This window comes from Salmo salar, chromosome ssa01 (genome assembly GCF_905237065.1).
Source record: "Salmo salar chromosome ssa01, Ssal_v3.1, whole genome shotgun sequence".
NCBI lineage: Eukaryota > Metazoa > Chordata > Actinopteri > Salmoniformes > Salmonidae > Salmo > Salmo salar.
Genome location: NC_059442.1, coordinates 127,347,475 through 127,366,592, shown reverse-complemented (window position 1 = coordinate 127,366,592; position 19,118 = coordinate 127,347,475). Strand labels below are relative to the sequence as shown.

General features: G+C 41.4%; 1 protein-coding gene across 2 annotated transcripts in view; it reads right to left on the bottom strand.

Moving 5' to 3' along the window:
• Positions 1-19,118, bottom strand: part of LOC106561104 (contactin-associated protein-like 4) — a 206,707-nt gene that overhangs the window by 175,615 nt on the left and 11,974 nt on the right. For both annotated transcript variants that reach the window (XM_045688516.1, XM_045688526.1), the window contains exon 2: positions 4,275-4,385. In XM_045688516.1, coding sequence (XP_045544472.1) covers positions 4,275-4,385 — 111 coding nt within the window. The remainder of the gene's footprint in view (positions 1-4,274; positions 4,386-19,118) is intronic.

Below are 19,118 nucleotides of genomic sequence, written 5' to 3'. Positions count from 1 at the left end.
AGAGGGCAAAATTATGAAGCTTTTGACAGTTACCACTGTTCATTTAGTCAGCAAATTGAATCAGTAATGTGAATATCCTCTGAGAAACGCTAGAGGATGCTGAGTGTTACATTTTCCAGGCAGAGATGTAAATTAGATGAATCCATTCATTGATTCATTGATTTCTTCTTAGAACAACTGGGTTATTGTCATCTAGTGCATTTTGTAACTAACATCACTGTTTCAATCCTTTGTGATGCCATGTTAGATCCTCCTCCAGTCACATAAAGAACAGAGTGTGACTCTAAAAAGTGGTCAAAGGTCAAATAGAAGAGTGGTTGTTGAGGGGCAACCAAGTAAACAACCATGTAACCACTGCCATGTGGTTACATGAAAGGGAGAAATGCTCACCCTGTCACGCCCTGATCTGTTTCACCTGTCCTTGTGCTTGTCTCCACCCCCCTCCAGGTGTCGCCCATCTTCCCCACTGATACTCTGGTTATTTATACCTGTTTTCTGTCTGTCTGTGCCAGTTCGTCTTGTTTGTTCAAGCCTACCAGCAGTTTGTGTCCCAGCGCCTGCTTTTTCCAGTCTCTCTTTTCTCACCCTCCTGGTTTGGACCCTCGCCTGTCCTGACTCCGAACCCGCCTGCCTGACCACTCTGACTGCCGTCCTGTACCTTTGACCCTACTCTGGATTGCCGACCTCTGCCTGACCTGACCCCTGGGCCTGTCTGCCGTCCTGTACCTTGGCCCACTACTCTGGATTATCGACCCCTGCCTGCCTTGACCTGTCGTTTGCCTGCCCCAGTTGTTACAATGAACATTGTTACTTCTACACAATCTGCACTTGGAACTTACCTGAAACATAATACACCCAGCGAGTTATTTCTAGAACCTTTGAGACTGTGAAAGGTTCTTTATAGAACCATTATCCATTAAGGTTCTATAAAGAACCATTAAGGGTTCTAAACAGCACCAAAACGGGTTGTAACCACAGAAGAGCCTTTTTTTAATAGTTCTTAAAACCTCTACAGGATCGCTGTCCAGCATCCCCCCCCCCATGGGATGATTAAGCTAATGTGATTAGCCTGAGGTTGTAAGTAAAATGAACATTTCCCAGGACATAGACACATCTGATATGGGCAGAAAGCTTAAATTCTTGTTAATCTAACTGCACTGTCCAATTTACAGTAGCTATTACAGTGAAAGAATACCATGCTATTGTTTGAGGAGAGTGCAAAATTATGAACTTAAATGTATTAATAAACCAAATAGTCAATCCTCGGATTTTGTGTTAAATGTCTACAACAAAGCTTTCTTAGTGTCCAACAAGCTTTCTCTACCCTTAACCTTATTCTGAACACCTCCAAAACAAAGGTCATGTGGTTTGGTAAGAAGAATGCCCCTCTCCCCACAGGTGTGATTACTACCTCTTAGAGTTTAGAGCTTGAGGTAGTCACCTCATAAAGGACTTATGTATGGCTAGACGGTACACTGTCCTTCTCTCAGCACATATCAAAGCTGCAGGCTAAAGTTAAATCTAGACTTGGTTTTCTCTATCGTAATCGCTCTTCTTTCACCCTAGCTGCCAAACTAACCCTGATTCAGATGACCATCCTACCCATGCTAGATTACAGAGACATCATTTATAGATCGCAGGTAAGGGTGCTCTCGAGAGGCTAGATGTCCTTTACCATTCGGCCATCAGATTTGCCACCAATGCTCCTTATAGGACACATCGCTGCACTCTATACTCCTCTGTAAACTGGTCATCTCTGTATACCTGTCGCAAGACCCACTGGTTAATGCTTATTTATAAAACCCTCTTAGGCCTCACTCCCCCATCTGAGATATCTACTGCAGCCCTCATCGTCCACATACAACATCCGTTCTGCCACTAACATTCTGTTAAAGATCCCCAAAGCACACACATCCCTGGGTTGCTCGTCTTTTCAGTTTGCTGCAGCTAGCAACTGGAACGAGCTGCAACAAACACTCAAACTGGACAGTTTTATATCAATCTCTTCATTCAAAGACTCAATCATGGACACTCTTACTGACAGTTGTGGCTGCTTTGCGTGATGTATTGTTGTCTCTACCTTCTTGCCCTTTGTGCTGTTGTCTGTGCCTAATAATGTTTGTACCATGTTTTGTGCTGCTATCATGTTGTGTTGCTACCATGCTGTTGTCATGTTGTGTTGCTAACATGCTGTGTTGTCATGTGTTGCTGCCTTGCTATGTTGTTATCTTAGGTCTCTCTTTATGTAGTGTTGTGTTGTCTCTTTTGTTAATCCCAGCCCCTGTCACCGCAGTAGACCTTTTGGTAGGCCGTCATTGTAAATAAGAATTTGTTGGGGCTAGGGGGCAGTATTTTCACGGCTGGATAAAAATTTAATCTGGTTACTAATCCTACCCAGTAACTAGAATATGCATATACTTATTATATATGGATAGAAAACACCCTAAAGTTTCTAAAACTGTTTGAATGGTGTCTGTGAGTATAACAGAACTCATTTGGCAGGCAAAACCCAGAGACATTTTCTGACAGGAAGTGGATACCTGATGTGTTGAATGACCTTTAAGCCTATGCCATTAAAAAACACAGGGGTTGATTAATGTTTTGGCACTTCCTATTGCTTCCACTAGATGTCACCAGCCTTTACAAAGTGTTTTGAGTCTTTTACTGTGAGATCTGACCGAACAAGAGCCATGGAACGGTGATGGCCGATTAGACTCTGGCGCGCGAGTTCATGTTGGGTACCCTCGTTCCAATACGTTATAAAAGAGAATGCATTCGTCCACCTTGAATATTATTCATGTTCTGGTTAAAAAAGGCACTAATGATTTATGCTATACAACGTTTGACATGTTTGAACGAACGTAAATATATTTTTTCCCCTCGTTCATGACGAGAAGTCCGGCTGGCTTAGATCATGTGCTAACAACACGGAGCTTTTTGGATATAAATGATGAGCTTTTTTGAACAAAACTACATTCGTTATGGACCTGGGATTCCTGGAAGTGACATCTGATGAAGAGAATCAAAGGTAATGGATTATTTACATAGTATTTTCGATTTTAGATCTCTCCAACATGGCCGTTTGTCTGTATAGCAAAGCATATTTTTCTGGGCGCAGTGCTCAGATTATTGCAAAGTGTGATTTCCCAGTAAGGTTATTTTTAAATCTGGCAAGTTGATTGCGTTCAAGAGATGTAAATCTATAATTCTTTAAAGAACCATAAAGGTTCCATTTAAAACTGTATGAGCATAGCTCTTATAGAACCTTATTTGGCACAGAACCACCTGTTTTATTGTGTAGCAACATATAGTAATTTCATCCAGCTTTGCTCTGGGGCATATATTATCTGATATAAAAAGAAAACGGTTAACGTGACTGATACAACTTCATCATGGTTAAACACAGAGAAATACAGTATACCAAACTGATAATACCATAGACAGTTTTAGACACCTATTGATCCACTTCACTCAGATCAACTCAGATGGGAATAGTGAAAAACCAACAGTGTGCTTACTGCTACAGCCATCAAAGACAGCTTGGAAGAAGCATCCAACAAGCTGAGATTGCTTTGGTCTCACAGTCGAAGAAAATCATGTGCACAGATCCTGTAATATGGCTGCTAAAAATCCCTCCTATTCCCATGTGAGTTTCTGCTTTCAAGGTTGGATAAAACACAAAATAGATTAACCCTACCAGTTTTAAATCATTCATACAAAGAACCACCGTGATAGCATTTCCCCCTCTAAGCAATGCAAGGATACCGTTCTATCAGCATTCAGCATCCAAACCAACCAACAAACCAACCAATCCCCTTTTGAATTTGTTTCTGGATGAATTCAGATGCATTGCGAAGGTAAAGAAGGGCGACCTTGCACTGGGGCTTGTAATGTAGTATTCCAATATCTACCTACTGTAGGCGACCCGCTGGGGATGAGGTAACAGCAGCTCTCTGTCTCTCTCTCTCCTTCCTTTCTCAAACTGAAGTCACCAGCAAGGGAATTCAGTAAAAAACGAAGAAAAAAAAGGGATCTGGTTCCTGCGCTACTGCTGCTGCTGAAACGAAACCTGCCTTTGATGTTCTCTATGCACAGTCCTGTGGGGAATCCAACCCTCTCTCTCCCTCTCCACAATGAGCATCTGAGCACCACAACACAGCAGCCCACTGTGTACGGCCGGAATACAGGCTCGAAATAACAGTGGAGATACTAAGGAATCCTACAATCAATACAGTGTCCATATCAGGCAAATGTGTCAAAAGTCCAGTACTCACCATCTCTCCTGTTGACTTTGGCAAAGCCGGGTCCATGGCTGTTGGATAACTGTGATGAGGTTCTGAAGGAGGACTGGGGCAGGCTGGACACCAGTGGGCCATCACAGCTGTCTGTCAAGCAAACAGGAAAACACAAAGGACAGGGTTAGGCTTTACAATCACAGGTGATCTCTGAACTATTAGTAACATTATTATTAGTACAGTATTTCCAAATTATTCAGAGATGTAGTCTAAAACATCACAATTTGATCACCATGTCAACCACCACTTAACACGCTGTTACTGCTCTCTGTCAGCAGCAATACTATGCACCAATGACACCATTGAAGTGATGTCACAGGATGCAAATATGCTAATAATAACTCAAATCGCTAGCGTGCAGATCACATTGTTATGTTCCGACACCTTCACAAATGTGTGCGTGAATACCGTCTCACTGGTCACACCACGTCATTTCAATGTGGAAATGTGGGTATTATTTGTTTGAGATGTTGGTCAATGAGATTTCAACCTTTATTCACCCACTCAAAAAGACAGCCAGATGTTTGTTGAATTCTCAATGTGTTATCACTATGCTTTCAACGATCTAAAAGCACAAGCAAATTCCAATGGGAAAACAATGTCTGATTTGGATTTAGGGCTCGATTTGCCAAAATTCTGCGCTATAGCGCGCTTGAAATGTAAAGGTAATTTCCGATTGAGCTGACATATGTAGTGTTTGCAATGAATGCGGTCTCCACGAATGTGGGAACGTTGCTTTTAAATTTCAATCGCGCTATAAGGCTGAACTTTGGTGATACGGATTGAATCGAGCCCTTAGTTTTCATATAAATGTGCTATCACTGCACTTTCAACCATTTAAAAGCACAAGTTCAAATGGGAATACAATGCCAGATATGTTGGATTTATACAACAACTAAATGTGTTATCATTGTGCTTCATCTAATAGCACAAAAAAAACTGTATTGCAGTTGAGATTACATTAAAAGTACATAGTGCAAGTGATCAACGTTGTTCGAGATTCTGTACAGATTATTATAGCAATTGTGAAGATCTCCACAGACCTGAGAACTTTGCATGCTATCTCGAACATGCACACTTTCTATGATTACATAACATTTACATTTTACATTTTAGTAATTTAGCAGACGCTCTTATCCAGAGCGACTTACAGTAGAGTGCATACATTTATTTATTACATATTTATTACATTTTTACATACTGAATAAGAAGACATATACAGTATACTTAAAGTAACTTCAACATGTGGCCATGGATGTGTTTCTCATGTTAAGGTTGAATAAAAACTTTTACATTTGCTTGAAAGATAGCCTTAACTTTAGGCTATTTACTGTATTAGATAAGTAATATTAAATAGTGTTTGGTTGACAACCAGATATCAGCATTTAAAGGATATGTATCTAATGCTTGGATAGTTTAATCTGAGCCACTGGCTTAACCTGGAGTTGTGCATAAAGGGTGTGACCTTTGAGTTAAACTCCTAGGTATAACATTGGATGGTCAATTATCATGGTCAAGTCATATTGACAAAGTTGTTGTGAAGATGGGGAGAGGTATGTCTGTTATAAAAAGATGTTCTGCGTTTTTGACAACTGCACTAGTTGTTCAGGCTCTGTCTCTGGTCTTGTCCCATCTTGATTACTGTCCGGTAATATGGTCAAGTGCAGCAAAGGAAGACCTAGCAAAGAAGCAGCTGCATCAAAACAAAGCAGCACGCCCTGACCTTTACAGCACATACAGAACAACATCAACAACATGAATGCCAGTCTTTCCTGGTTGAGGATTGACGGGCGATTAACTGCTTCTCTTTACCTTTAAAAACGAATTAAACTACATCTCATGGAACGGCGGGGACTGTGAAGGGACACAAACACACAGAGACACAAACACACACATAATTTTTTAGTTGTATTATTTGTATTTTATATTTGTGTGACTGTCCTTGTCTATCCGTCTATCAATGTTTTGTTACTTGTCATGTTTTGTGTTTTTGGTGTACCCCAGGAAGAGCAGCCACTGCTTCTGCTAAAGCTAATGGGGATCCAAATAAACAAATAAACCCGATTATTTCATTTTTATTTTTGGTTTAATTGGAGACCTGAATCCAACATATAATTTGTTAACTTGTCGACAAGTTAAAAGATTATTTGCTATATTGCAAAAGTGATATTGAATTGTGTTTGATTGTCGAAGCTACAACATATCAACATTTGAAGGAGATGTGTCTTTTGTGCCACTGACTTAGTCTGGTTTAAATTCCATTTTTTCCTACAAATTAAGGATATATATGTTGGATTCATGTCTAAGTTAAAGAATAGGACAAAATCTAATCAAACTTTATTTAAAGTGCATTTAAAGTATGATTTGATTTAGTCCTTTTCTTTAACTCAGATATTTGGTTGAGAAGGAGACGTGAATCCAACATATTAATTATTCACGTGCAAACTTTGGAATCAGAGGCAGAGGCTTACGCACATCCACCATCCCCGTCCACAACGGCGTGGCGTAGCAAAACCGAAACCTACTTGAAAGTAACAGCGCTCACTGTTTCCCCTAGTGGCCGGTATCCATGTCATCTCACGTCATCCTCAGACATGGATGGACATCGAATACTGACTTGAATCATGGGTGAACTGGCTGGCACATGCAAACGCACATACACATGCAAATACACCAGAGGAGGAAGGGCTGATTGTGGAATGGAATCAATGGAACTGAGTCAAATCAAATCAAATTGTATTTGTCACATGCGCTGAATACAAAAGGTATTGTAAGGTAAAATAAAGGTACTGTAAGGTAAAAACCTTACAGTGAAATGATTACTTACAAGCCCTTATTAACCAACAATGCAGTTTTCAGAAAAATACCTAAAAAAATAAGATATAAAAGTAACAAATAATTAAAGAGCACCAGTAAAATAACAAGGTCCTGGATGGCAGGAAGCTTGGCCCCAGTGATGTACTGGGCCGTACGCACTACCCTCTGTAGTGCCTTGCGGTCGGAGGCCGAGCAGTTGCCATACCAGGCAGTGATGCAACCCGCCAGGATGCTCTCGACGATACAGCTGTAGAACCTTTGAGGATCTGAGGACCCATGCCAAATCTTTTCAGTCTCCTGAGGGGGAATAGGTTTTGTCGTGCCCTCGTCACAACTGTCTTGGTGTGTTTGGACTTAACGTTAGCTAGCTAGCTAACAAGCTAGAAACAAACCAAAACATTGTTTAGAAAGTTGCTTTTAGTTGCGTGGTTTTCTAGATTGACATATACTAAATTCATTTTTAAACAGTTTATTGGTGTTCAAATACACCAGTTATGCTATTTTGGACCGTCAGGCTGCTGATATTATGTAATCTGTTGTTTATGTGTTTATACTTCTTCATAACGACAATGATGTCACTGCAACAACTCTATACAGACATGTCGATAGACGTAGTATACATCAATCTTTAGTCTTGAAAACTGGTTGTTTAGTACACTACTGTACTCACTCTGTTTAGCACATGGCCTCACATGTGAATCCTTAAAGAGATGGGTGGGGCTAAGGCTTAAGAGGGTGTGAACAATGTGTAGACAAAGAAGAGCTCTCCAGTAGGTCTACCAAAATATTCAAGGGCCATTTTCTGAAAAGTTGGGTTACAAGTTTATCAACTGTAGTGTATGATATACAATTTTCTAGCTCTGGGTCTCTACTTTTATCCAATGTAAAAAACACCATTTCAAATGTTGTTACATAAGTCAGATTCGAGCCGGTCGGTCACAAATATGTAGAATCGCAGGAAATTAGCTATAAAACGGCAACAAAAAAAGTTTTGTACAGCAAACATATTTGTTTACCTTAATGTACGTACTTATTAAATGATAGTTTTCAAACCTGATGCTGAGTTAATGTGAGTTAATGTGTAGCGGCTAATTGTACAGCTAATAGTCTACGTTTTTGTAGATTGATTGAGGTGTGAAGCTACAGCAACCAATGTGATAATGGCTGAGGTAAGTTTTGCTTGTTTTTGCTGTTCTCCAAATAGCATTTTAGATGATGACATTTCAACTAGATAATGCTATAAAAACCAGCTTGCCGAACCTCTTATCAGTAGTGCACACATACTCTCCTCATGACCAAACTACATCCTCTGTCTCTCAATGACAGGATTAGGGTTGTTTGTTGAGTGTTCAGTGTGAAAAGCTTTTCAATTATAGTGTTTTAGAGTGGGAAATGGGAAAGTGCACTCCAAAAACAGAGCAGAGGAGCAAAAGCTAAGTTGATAATCACTAATGAGAGTTCTCGTTGAAAACTACTTGACAGAAAGAGCAGAGCGTTTGAAAACACAAGAGCCATTTATCGGCGTTCTGAGTTTGGCATTTCAGTGCCGGTACCCACGTCTCTGACTGACTCTGTGATCAGTCGTTCACAGACGTCCGTTGTGCGGAGGCAGAAATTGGAGGTAAATGCTGAATATCTGGTTGTTCGCATCCACTGAACCTTGATGGAAAACTCACCTTTCCTTGTGCTAGAGCCACCTTCGCAAAAATAGGCCTTTACTGTAGCTACTGCACCTCATTCCTTCAGATAGCTCTATCCCAAAACAACACTTCAATACCAAGGTAATGTTTTGTTTCGTCTTAGAAACACAATATATGTAATAATTAGCTGGATTCTCTATAACGCTTCGCTACATAATACTACTATAGCTTAGATATTGGGTGCGTCCCAATATGGCAGCCTATTCCCTATATAGTGCGCTATGGGCGCTGGTCAAAAGTCGTATAGGGAACAGAGTGCCAGTTGGGATGCAGTTATTACCTCGTTCAAAGGAGTACTTCTCAGGGAGTGTCAGTGGCCTCAGAACCCACCAGAAGTGTTTAATCAGTATTGATAAATGACTGATCCTTGACAGGAGCTCCAGCCGACAGAGTGAGACAGGCTACTGTCCATCTACTGTGTCCCATTTCACATTTTGCTGAAATAACAATCTGCCCACAGTCCAGATGATGGAAGTGGAGAGTGACTACTGATGAAGATGATGCATCACCTTCACAAGCAACAAATATAAATACAGTATGGATAAGAAACCATACCCTGGGCAAGGCACGGGACTGAACCCCACGACTCCAAGAGTTCAGTCATATTCACTGTATGTATTTTGGATATGTAAAACAATTCAGACCATGATGCATTCAGCAGACATATACCCTAATTAGGGCCAATAAAATGCTTGTTTGTGGAATGGAACTATGTCATGGAACACTAACAAATCAAACTAAACCGCAGTACTCTGTTTTTCCGTTCTATTCTGTACAACTTGGTTCCACTCTATTTTGACCCATGGGGCCTATAGTCTCAGTCTCCAGACAGATTGAAGAGCAGAACGGTAACTACACACCCAACCTAATGTGCTATCTCAGGGATATTCAACCTGGAGTCCGCTGACCCCTACTGCAGGGGGTCCGCGATTATTATTTTTATTTCTCTTAAAGTACATTTTTCCACAAATGTTTTTATAAATATCGCTAGCAACAACAGAAAATGAATTTGAATTACACTGACCAAAAATATAAACGCAACATGTAAAGTGCTTGTCCCATGCTTCATGAGCTGAAATAAAAAATCCCATACATTTTCCAAATACACAAAAAGCTTATTTTTTTCAACTTTTTTTAACATCCCTGTTAGTGAGCATTTATCCTTTGCCAAGATAATCCATCCACCTGAGAGGTGTGGCATACGAAGAAGTCAATTAACAGCATGATCATTACACAGGTGCACCTTGTGCTGGGAACAATAATAGGCCACTCTAAAATGTACAGTTCTGTCACACAACACAATGCCACAGATGTTTCAAGTTTTGAGGGAGGGTGAAATTGGTATGCTGACTGCAAGAATGTCCACCAGAGCTGTTGCCAGATAATTTTCTGTTCATTCCTCTACCTTAAGCCGCCTCCAACGTCGTTTTAGAGAATATGTTCAACAGGCCTCAAAACAGCAGACCACGTGTATGGCGTTGTGTGTGCAAGCAGTTCGCTTATGTCAAAGTTGTCAAACAGAGTGCCTTATGGTGGCGGTGAGGTTATGGTATGGGCAGGCATAAGCTACGGACAACAAACAATTGCCTTTTATCGATGTCAATTTGACTGCACAGAGATACCATGACGAGATCCTGAGGCCCGTTGTTGTGCCATTCATCCGTCGCCTTTATGGCCCCATCTCGCAAGGCTCTGTAGACAAATTCCTGGAAGCTGAAAGCCATGGAAGTTCTTCCATGGCCTGCATACTCGCCAGACGTGTCACCCATTGAGAATGTTTGGGATACTCTGGATCGACGTGTACGACAGTGTGTTCCAGGTCCCGTGAATATCCAGCAACTTCACATAGCCATTGAAGAGGAGTGGGACAACATTCCACAGGCCACAATTAACAGCTTCATCAACTCTATGCGAAGGACATGTGTCGCGTTGCATGAGGCAAATGGTGGTCACACCAGATACTTAGTGGTTTTCTGATCCACACCTCTACCTTTTTTTTAAAGGTATCTGTGACCAACATATGCACATCTGTATTCCCAGTCTTGTGAAATCCATAGATTAGGGCCTAATAAATGTATTTCAATTGATTGATTTTCTTATATGAACTGTAAGTTTATATTTTTGTTCAGTATACACACCAACAGTAGAAAGGAGGAGAATATCTTCTAATGATTTTATTTCTCAACTCCTAATATTGAGCAAATTACCCTAATTGGAGCTAAATACACTCACTGGAGTACTTGACATAGGCTTTGAAAAAGCACCCGTGAGTGCCAATCGCTGCAAGTGCCGCTGGCTGCTGTTAAGCTTTCTTGACTTGGACATACATTTCCCAACACATGGCTAACTATCATAACTCAAGGCGAGACCCAGATGCAGACACAGGAGGCAGATGGTTGGAGTCTTAGATGTTTATTAATCCAAAGGGGTAGGCAAGAGAATGGTCGTGGACAGGCAAAAGGTCAAAACCAGATCAGATTCCAGGAGGTACAGAGTGGCAGGCAGGCTCGAGGTCAAGGCAGGCAGAATGGTCAGGCAGGCGGATACAGAGTCCAGAAACAGGCAAGGGTCAAAACCAGGAGGACTAGAAAAAGGAGAAATAGCAAAAGCAGGAGAACGGAAAAGAACGCTGGTTGACTTGGACATACAAGACGAACTGTCACAGATAGACAGGAAATACAGGGATAAATACACTGGGGAAAACAAGCGATACCTGGAGGGGGTGGAGACAATAACAAGGACAGGTGAAACAGATCAGGGTGTGACAGCTAACCTTTGTTTATCCAGCTAAAGTTATTAACAAAAATGTGTTAGGAGTTACATTTCTAGCTAATAGGCTATGTTAGAGTTAACACTTCCTCTTCCAGTTATTAAATAGGGAGGTAAAAATTATGAAAAACTATCTACCAAATGTTGATTAATTCTCCTTGCCATTATCATTCACCTGGTGATAAGATGTCTTGTACTTAAAAAAAAAAAAAATACAGGGTCGCTGATTTACCTGGATGGGGGTCCCTGGGCAAAAAATGTTTGAAGACCCCTTTGTTAACTGAATGTAGTGACTTCTCAGGGGTGCTTCAGTAAATTAGCTTGTTCATCTGGCAGGGAATTAATTGGCCAGACAGAGAGAGGGAGAGCCAGATTATGCTTGTGGCCAGCTAGCACAATGTGGTTAGCTGTATTTGCATCTCAAATGGCACCCTATTCCCTATAGGCTCTAGTCAAAAGTAGTGCACTATATAGGGAAGAGAGTGCCATTCCGGACACATCCTATAACATGTGCACTGACTGCCACAGGAAGCAGAGCAGCTAGAAGCTTCTGTAGAGTGAAATACATGCATAACCAACCTCCACGGGGAAAGAAATGTCCCAAATAATAAAATGTACTTACTAGACCTTGTTTTTCATATTTCATATTGGCCCCAAAAGATACTCTGCACATCTACTGGTGCATCTACAAAATGCCGAAAGTTAATTTCTAACAAAATACGCCTGAATATGGAACCGATGGAGGAAGTTTGTGAATGACCTATGCTCTCCAAAGGGAAAAAGTTCACAAAAGTCAAGTCAATCAAAAACATGGATAATCAACTTTAGTCCCGTCTATGGCTTTTGAAGACGATTTGTGTGCCAGTCTTTTGAAGAAAAAAAAACTGAGTGACCAGTACCTTTCTTTGCAGCATGTGAGTGTGACCAGTGTGAAACGCTAGCTAGCTAGTTAGCGGTGTGCGCTAGTAGCGTTTAAATCGGTGACATTACTCACTCTGAGACCTTGAAGTACTGTAGTTGTTTCCCTTGCTTTGCAAAGACTGTGGCTTTTGTGGAGTGATAAGTAATGATGCTTATAGGGTGACTGTTGTCAATGTGTGCAGAGGGTCCCTGTTTCAAGCCCAGGTTGGGGCGAGGAGAGGGACAGAAGTAATACTGTTACATGAGCACAGGATGGCTCTGCAGAAATAGTGGTGAGTGAGCATTAAATAATGTACTAATGGGCCTGCAAACTGCCTTGTAGTGTGATCTGTGAACTGTCATTGACTGCTATTACACAAAAGCAAGATCTGGCTCTCCAGAGCAAAACTATCCAATCATTGAGAGGTTATGATAGTTGCAGCCTGTAATGGGGCATTATCAAGCCCCAATTCTCCAATCTGTAGTGGAACCCTGCTTTGTTTCAGAGGTCATTTGCTTTGCAGCAGTTACGCGCACAAGCACACGCACACGCACACAGGAGGATAGCTGCACTAGACTACAGAAGCATAATCAGAGTGTCTAACTGTGAGCAAGCAAACAGAGCTCTCTCTCTCTCTCTGATGTTGTTGTTACTGGCACTAATAGACAGGAATGTTCGCTAGCTCTCCTCTAACTTCTCATTTACTGCTGCTCAGTCAGATACCTCTCCCAGCAGTCTCTCTGTCTCCCTCTCTCTCTCTCTCCCCCCTCTCTCCCTTTCCTCTCTGGAAGCCATCAAATGGCAAGCTGAAGCTCTGCTACTGCGCTAACAAACTGTATGTGTGTGTGTGTGTGTATACTGACGCGCTAACAAACACAAAGAGAGAGGTGTTTGATCCTCATCGCTGTAGCCTTCAGAAAACACACCTGGCATCCTTGTGACACCTCCTAACTTCAGCTTCCACCAAAATTATCCAGTTAAACAATGCAGCAAGACAATAGTTAACAATAGCTGACAATAGCTATCCACATCCATGGATAAATCATGCTCAGCTCACCAAACAAACAATCTTCATCTTTGAAATTATATGAAAACAATAATTTGTACTTTACAATAACAGCATACTGTAGCACTAAGGTTGACCACAGCCAAGATAAATGTAATCAGAGAAGGCTACGATCAAAGGGAGGATGATTAAAAAACTCTTTATCCTGAATCTGTCAGTCTGCCAGTCTTAACTCTCTTTACAATACCACGCAGACACAGAGTTGAGACAAGCAGACAGCAGCTGCAAGGCTGTCACTCACGTGATTGGGTTCAAACACGTTTATTATTAGAGAACAGCCATACTAAGGAACATTCACTGACTGCAATACTTTGCCTTGCTATCATGCTCATGAAGATTACAGCAAAAATCCTTCAGGTAACTTCACTTATACTAATAGTCAGTAGCGGTGTGTGGGTAAAATCACTGGGGAAGCTAAGCCCTCCCCCCGTTAATACATAACCTGTTAATTCATATGCCTTGCAGCCGAGACAACAAGAATAAATTCAACTACACCTTTGTGTAAGGACTAAGGATTTGGCCCAGATGACACCCTTTTCCTTTTAGTGCCCTAGGTCCGGGTCAAAAGTAGTGCACTATTAAGAAAATAGGGTGCCATTCCAGCTGGGTCCTGCCCTCCCTTCACCTCTACTCCTCTGTGACGGACCTGGCTTGGACATGAAGAAGACATGAAGATACACCTGTCTTGTGATATGTAATCATTCTCCCACTACAGCGCTGAGGCTTATATTTTACATAAGCCTCCAATGTCCATCCTCAGCGCTGTGGTCTGGTGTGTGGGTGGACAGTGTACTTTCTCCAGAGTGAACATAAAAGAGTGACAGCTTTATAGCCACCTAGCCCTGGTCCCGGCGATAGGTATAGGTCTATTCCTCAGGACACACTATACCAGTGGTCACCAACCGGTCGATGCAAGGCATTCCTAGTCGATCACTAAACATTTCTGTGAAAAAAACAACGATAAAGCCTTGCATTCCTATTTATTTCTATTTGTTTTGTGCTGTTCAGCGGCCCTTGTGCCGGGAAGGAAAGTGCATTTCATGCTCTGAAGGTAGAACTCTGCCTACCCGGCAGGCCCCAGAGAGCAAATCAAGTGCACCTATAGGCCGAGTGCTAGTCAATCCGATAGCTCAGATCACCGTGTGTGCACAGTTTCCTCAAGCCGTTGACTGTAGAAAGAAACCTTGAATGCACAGCAAAGTTGATATTGTGAGATTTCAAAACTTTTTAAATCATGACAAGCGAGAGACTCAGCGAATACAGCAAAGAGATGCTGTTTTTATGAGTACGTTCATGTTTTTGTTGTTATTCAGCACTGTCAACACTTTTCAACACTTTTATACGCCATAAAATGCACCTTCTCCATACTTCCACTCACACTTCAATGACTGAGTAAAGCAGTGTTCCGATAAGCCTGCGTTGTTATTATTAGTGGCTTGTGTCTTTTTTAATATTGAGTGTTGTTTTTGTGTGGTTTGGGCCCAGACCGTCACAGTAGGTGTGAACAGAGCATATTGAGCATCTGATACATACCTCTTAGGTCACAGGTTGGGGATTGGGCGGGTGTAACGGTGGGGGTTGGGCCTGTTGCTCTGCTCACGTCCTGGGCATAATATTATGCTCACTTAGATGTGCCTCACAAGTAATACAACAAATGATCTATTACCAGTGTGATCATATACCATTTTTATATATATATAATTTCAAAATGGCCTGAGAAGAACAACACTGGCAGTGCAATTCAACCATACAGTTGAAGTCGGAAGTTTACATACACTAAGTTGACTGTGCCTTTAAACAGCTTGGAAAATTCCAGAAAATGATGTCATGGCTTTAGATGCTTCTGATAGGCTAATTGACATCATTCGAGTCAATTGGAGGTGTACCTGTGGATGTATTTCAAGTCCTACCTTTAAACTTAGTGCCTCTTTGCTTGACATCACGGGGAAATCAAATGAAATCAGCCAAGACCTCAGAAAAAAAATTGTAGATGTCCACAAGTCTGGTTCATCCTTGGGAGCAATTTCCAAACGTCTGAAGGTACCACGTTCATCTGTACAAACAGTAGTACGCAAGTAAGAACACCATGGGACCACGCAGCCATCATACCGCTCAGGATGGAGACGCGTTCTGTCTCCTAGAGATAAACGTACTTTGGTGCGAAAACTGCAAATCAATCCCAGAACAACAGCAAAGGACCTTGTGAAGATGCTGGAGGAAACAGGTACAAAAGTGTCTAAATCCACAGTAAAAACAAGTCCTATATCGACATAACCTGAAAGAAGACACTGCTCCAAAACCACCATAAAACAGCCAGACTACGGTTTGCAACTGCACGTGGGGACGAAGATCGTCATTTTTGGAGAAATGTCTTCTGGTCTGATGAAACAAAAATATAACTGTTTGGCCATAATGACCATCGTTATGTTTGGAGGAAAAAGGGGGAGGCTTGCAAGCCAAAGAACACCATCCCAACCGTGAAGCACGGGGGTGGCAGAATCATGTTGTGGGGGTGCTTTGCTGCAGGAGGGACTGGTGCACTTCACAAAATAGATGGCATCATGAGGCAGGAAAAAGATGTGGATATATTGAAGCAACATCTCAAGACATCAGTCAGGAAGTTAAAGATTGGTTGCAAATGGGTCTTCCAAATGAACAATGACCCCAAGCATACTTTCAAAGTTGTGGCAAAATGGCTTAAGGACAACAAAGTCAAGGTATTGGAGTGGCCATCACAAAGCCCTGACCTCAATCCTATAGAAAATGTGTGGGCCGAACTGAAAAGCGTGTGCGAGCATGGAGGCCTTAAAGACCTGACTCAGTTACACCAGCTCTGTCAGGAGGAATGGGCCACAATTCACCCAACTTATTGTGTGAAGCTTGTGGAAGGCTACCCAAAACGTTTGACCCAAGTTAAACAATTTAAAGGCAATGCTGCCAAATACTAATTGAGTAGGTAAACTTCCGACGCACTGGGAATGTGATGAAAGAAATAAAAGCTGAAATAAATCACTCTCTCTACTATTATCCTGACATTTCACATTCTTAAAATAAAGTGGTGATCTTAACTGACCTAAGACAGGGAATTTTTACTAGGATTAAATGTCAGGAATTGTGAAAAACTGAGTTGAAATGTATTTGGCTAAGGTGTATGTAAACTTCAGACTTCAACTGTAGTGTAGTGATAATGTATTGGGCCTATAGCCTACTGCACAAACCTCATTGCTACAGAACTGTTTCTAATTGGTAAATGTTGCATAGGCTTACGTTTTTTTAAGTCATGTTAAAAAAAGATCTGAGTGGTAGATCTCGGCTTGCATTTTGACTCACTAAACTATTAGCACTACTGCTTTAAAAAATATAATTTCTCCCCCGCGACTGTGACACCACAATCCTTCTACAGGGCTGGAGCACTGGGATAGCAACTAAACAAAACACAATGAGCAGACCTGCATGGATTCAAATACTATTTAAAATACTTCAAATACTTTAACTGTGCAATTTTTGAGCTCACTTCCTGCTACAATGGAATTTACATTTACATTTTAGTCATTTAGCAGATGCTCTTATCCAGAGCGACTTACAGTTGTGAATGCATACATTTCATACATTTTTTTTCCCGTACTGGTCTCCCGTGGCAACCGAACCCACAACCCTGGCGTTGCAAACACCATGCTCTACCAACTGAGCCACACGGGACCACAAAATCAATAGAAAAGATTGAAAACTGCAAACCCCGACCACTTGACACTCCAGGCAGGCTAAAGCAAATGCTCAGTAGTATTTGAAAGATTTCAAATAGTATTTGAACCCGGGTCTGGCACTGATGGGGTCTTTCAGCAGTGAAGCCTCGAGGGATAAATGACGACCATATACCATCACACAAAACAGTCAATGCATTACATATCCGCATGCACGTGTGTGCCCAGAATAATACTCCGCAGCAAGCTCCGTCTGGCCTCCTTCAGCCAACCCCTGTTCCTCATCGCCCCTGGTCCTATATTTCCCTGGATTTTGAAAAACTGGGCTTCCTCCGTCTAATGGCTACACCACTATCCTGACGGTTGTGGATAGGCTCTCTAAATCCGCCCATTTCATCCCTCTCCCCAAGTCACCCTCAGCCAAGAAGACGGCCCAGCTCATGGTGCAGCACGTCTTCCGAATCCATGGACTCCCTATTTGACATTGTCTCAGATGGTAGTCCTCAATTCTCATATATATTTTTACTATGTTCTACATTGTAGAATAATAGTAAAGAAAAAACTATTAAATAACACATTCGGAATCATGTAGTAACCAAAAAAGTGTTAAACAAGATTCTTCAAAGTAGCCACCCTTTGCCTTGATGACAGCTTTGCACACTCTTGGCATTCTCTCAACCAGCTTCATGAGGAATGCTTTTCCAACAGTCTTTGAAGGAGTTCCCACATATCCTGAGCATTTATTGACTGCTTTTCCTTCACTCAATTGGGTTGAGGTCGGGTGATTGTGGAGGCCAGGCCATCTGATGCAGCACTCCATCACTCTCAGAAAAACAAATGATAGGCCCACTAAGCGCAAACCAGATGGGATGGCGTATCACTGCAGAATGCTGTGGTAGCCATGCTGGTTAAGTGTGCCTTGAATTCTAAATAAATCACTGTCAGTGTCACCAGCAAAGCACCCACACACCATCACATCTCTTCCTCCATGCTTAACGTGGGAAAAACACATGTGGAGATCATCCGTTCACCTACTCTGCGTCTCACAAAGACATGGAGGTTGGAACCAAAAATCTAAAATTTGGACTCATCAAACCAGTGGGCAGATTTCCACCAGTCTATTGTCAATTGCTTGTGTTTCTAGGCCCAAGCAAGTCTCTTCTTATTATTGGTGTCCTTTAGTAGTTGTTTCTTTGCAGCAATTGGACCATGAAGGCCTGATTCACACGATCTCTTCTGACCAGTTGATGTTGAGATATGTCTGTTACTCTCTGAATAATTTTATTTGGGTTGCAATCTGAGGGGCAGTTAACTCTAATGAACTTATCCTCTTACCCTCTTATCCTCCTTTCCTGTGGTGGTCCTCATGAGAGCCAGTTTCATCATAGCGCTTGATGGTTTTTGCGACTGCACTTGAAGAAATGTTCAAACTTTTAGAAAATTTCCAAATTTACTGACCTTCATGTCTTAAATAAAGTAAAGCCAAATCGGTCTATCTTATGTATAACATCCCTACCTTGTCACAACACAACGGATTGAGTCAAACACATTAAGAAGGAAAGAAATTCCACAAATGTACTTTTAACAAGGCACATCTGTAAATTGAAATGCATTCCAGGTTACTACCTCATGAAGCTGGTTGAGAGAATGCCAAGAGTGTGCAAAGCTGTCATCAAGGCAAAGGGTGGCTACTTTGAAGAATCTCAAATATAAAATATATTTTGATTTGTTTAACACTTTCTTGGTTACTACATTATTCCATATGTGTTATTTCATAGTTTTGATGTCTTCACTATTATTCTACAATGTAGAAAATAGTAAAAATAAAGAAAAACCCTTGAATGAGTAGGTGTTCTATATATATATGTT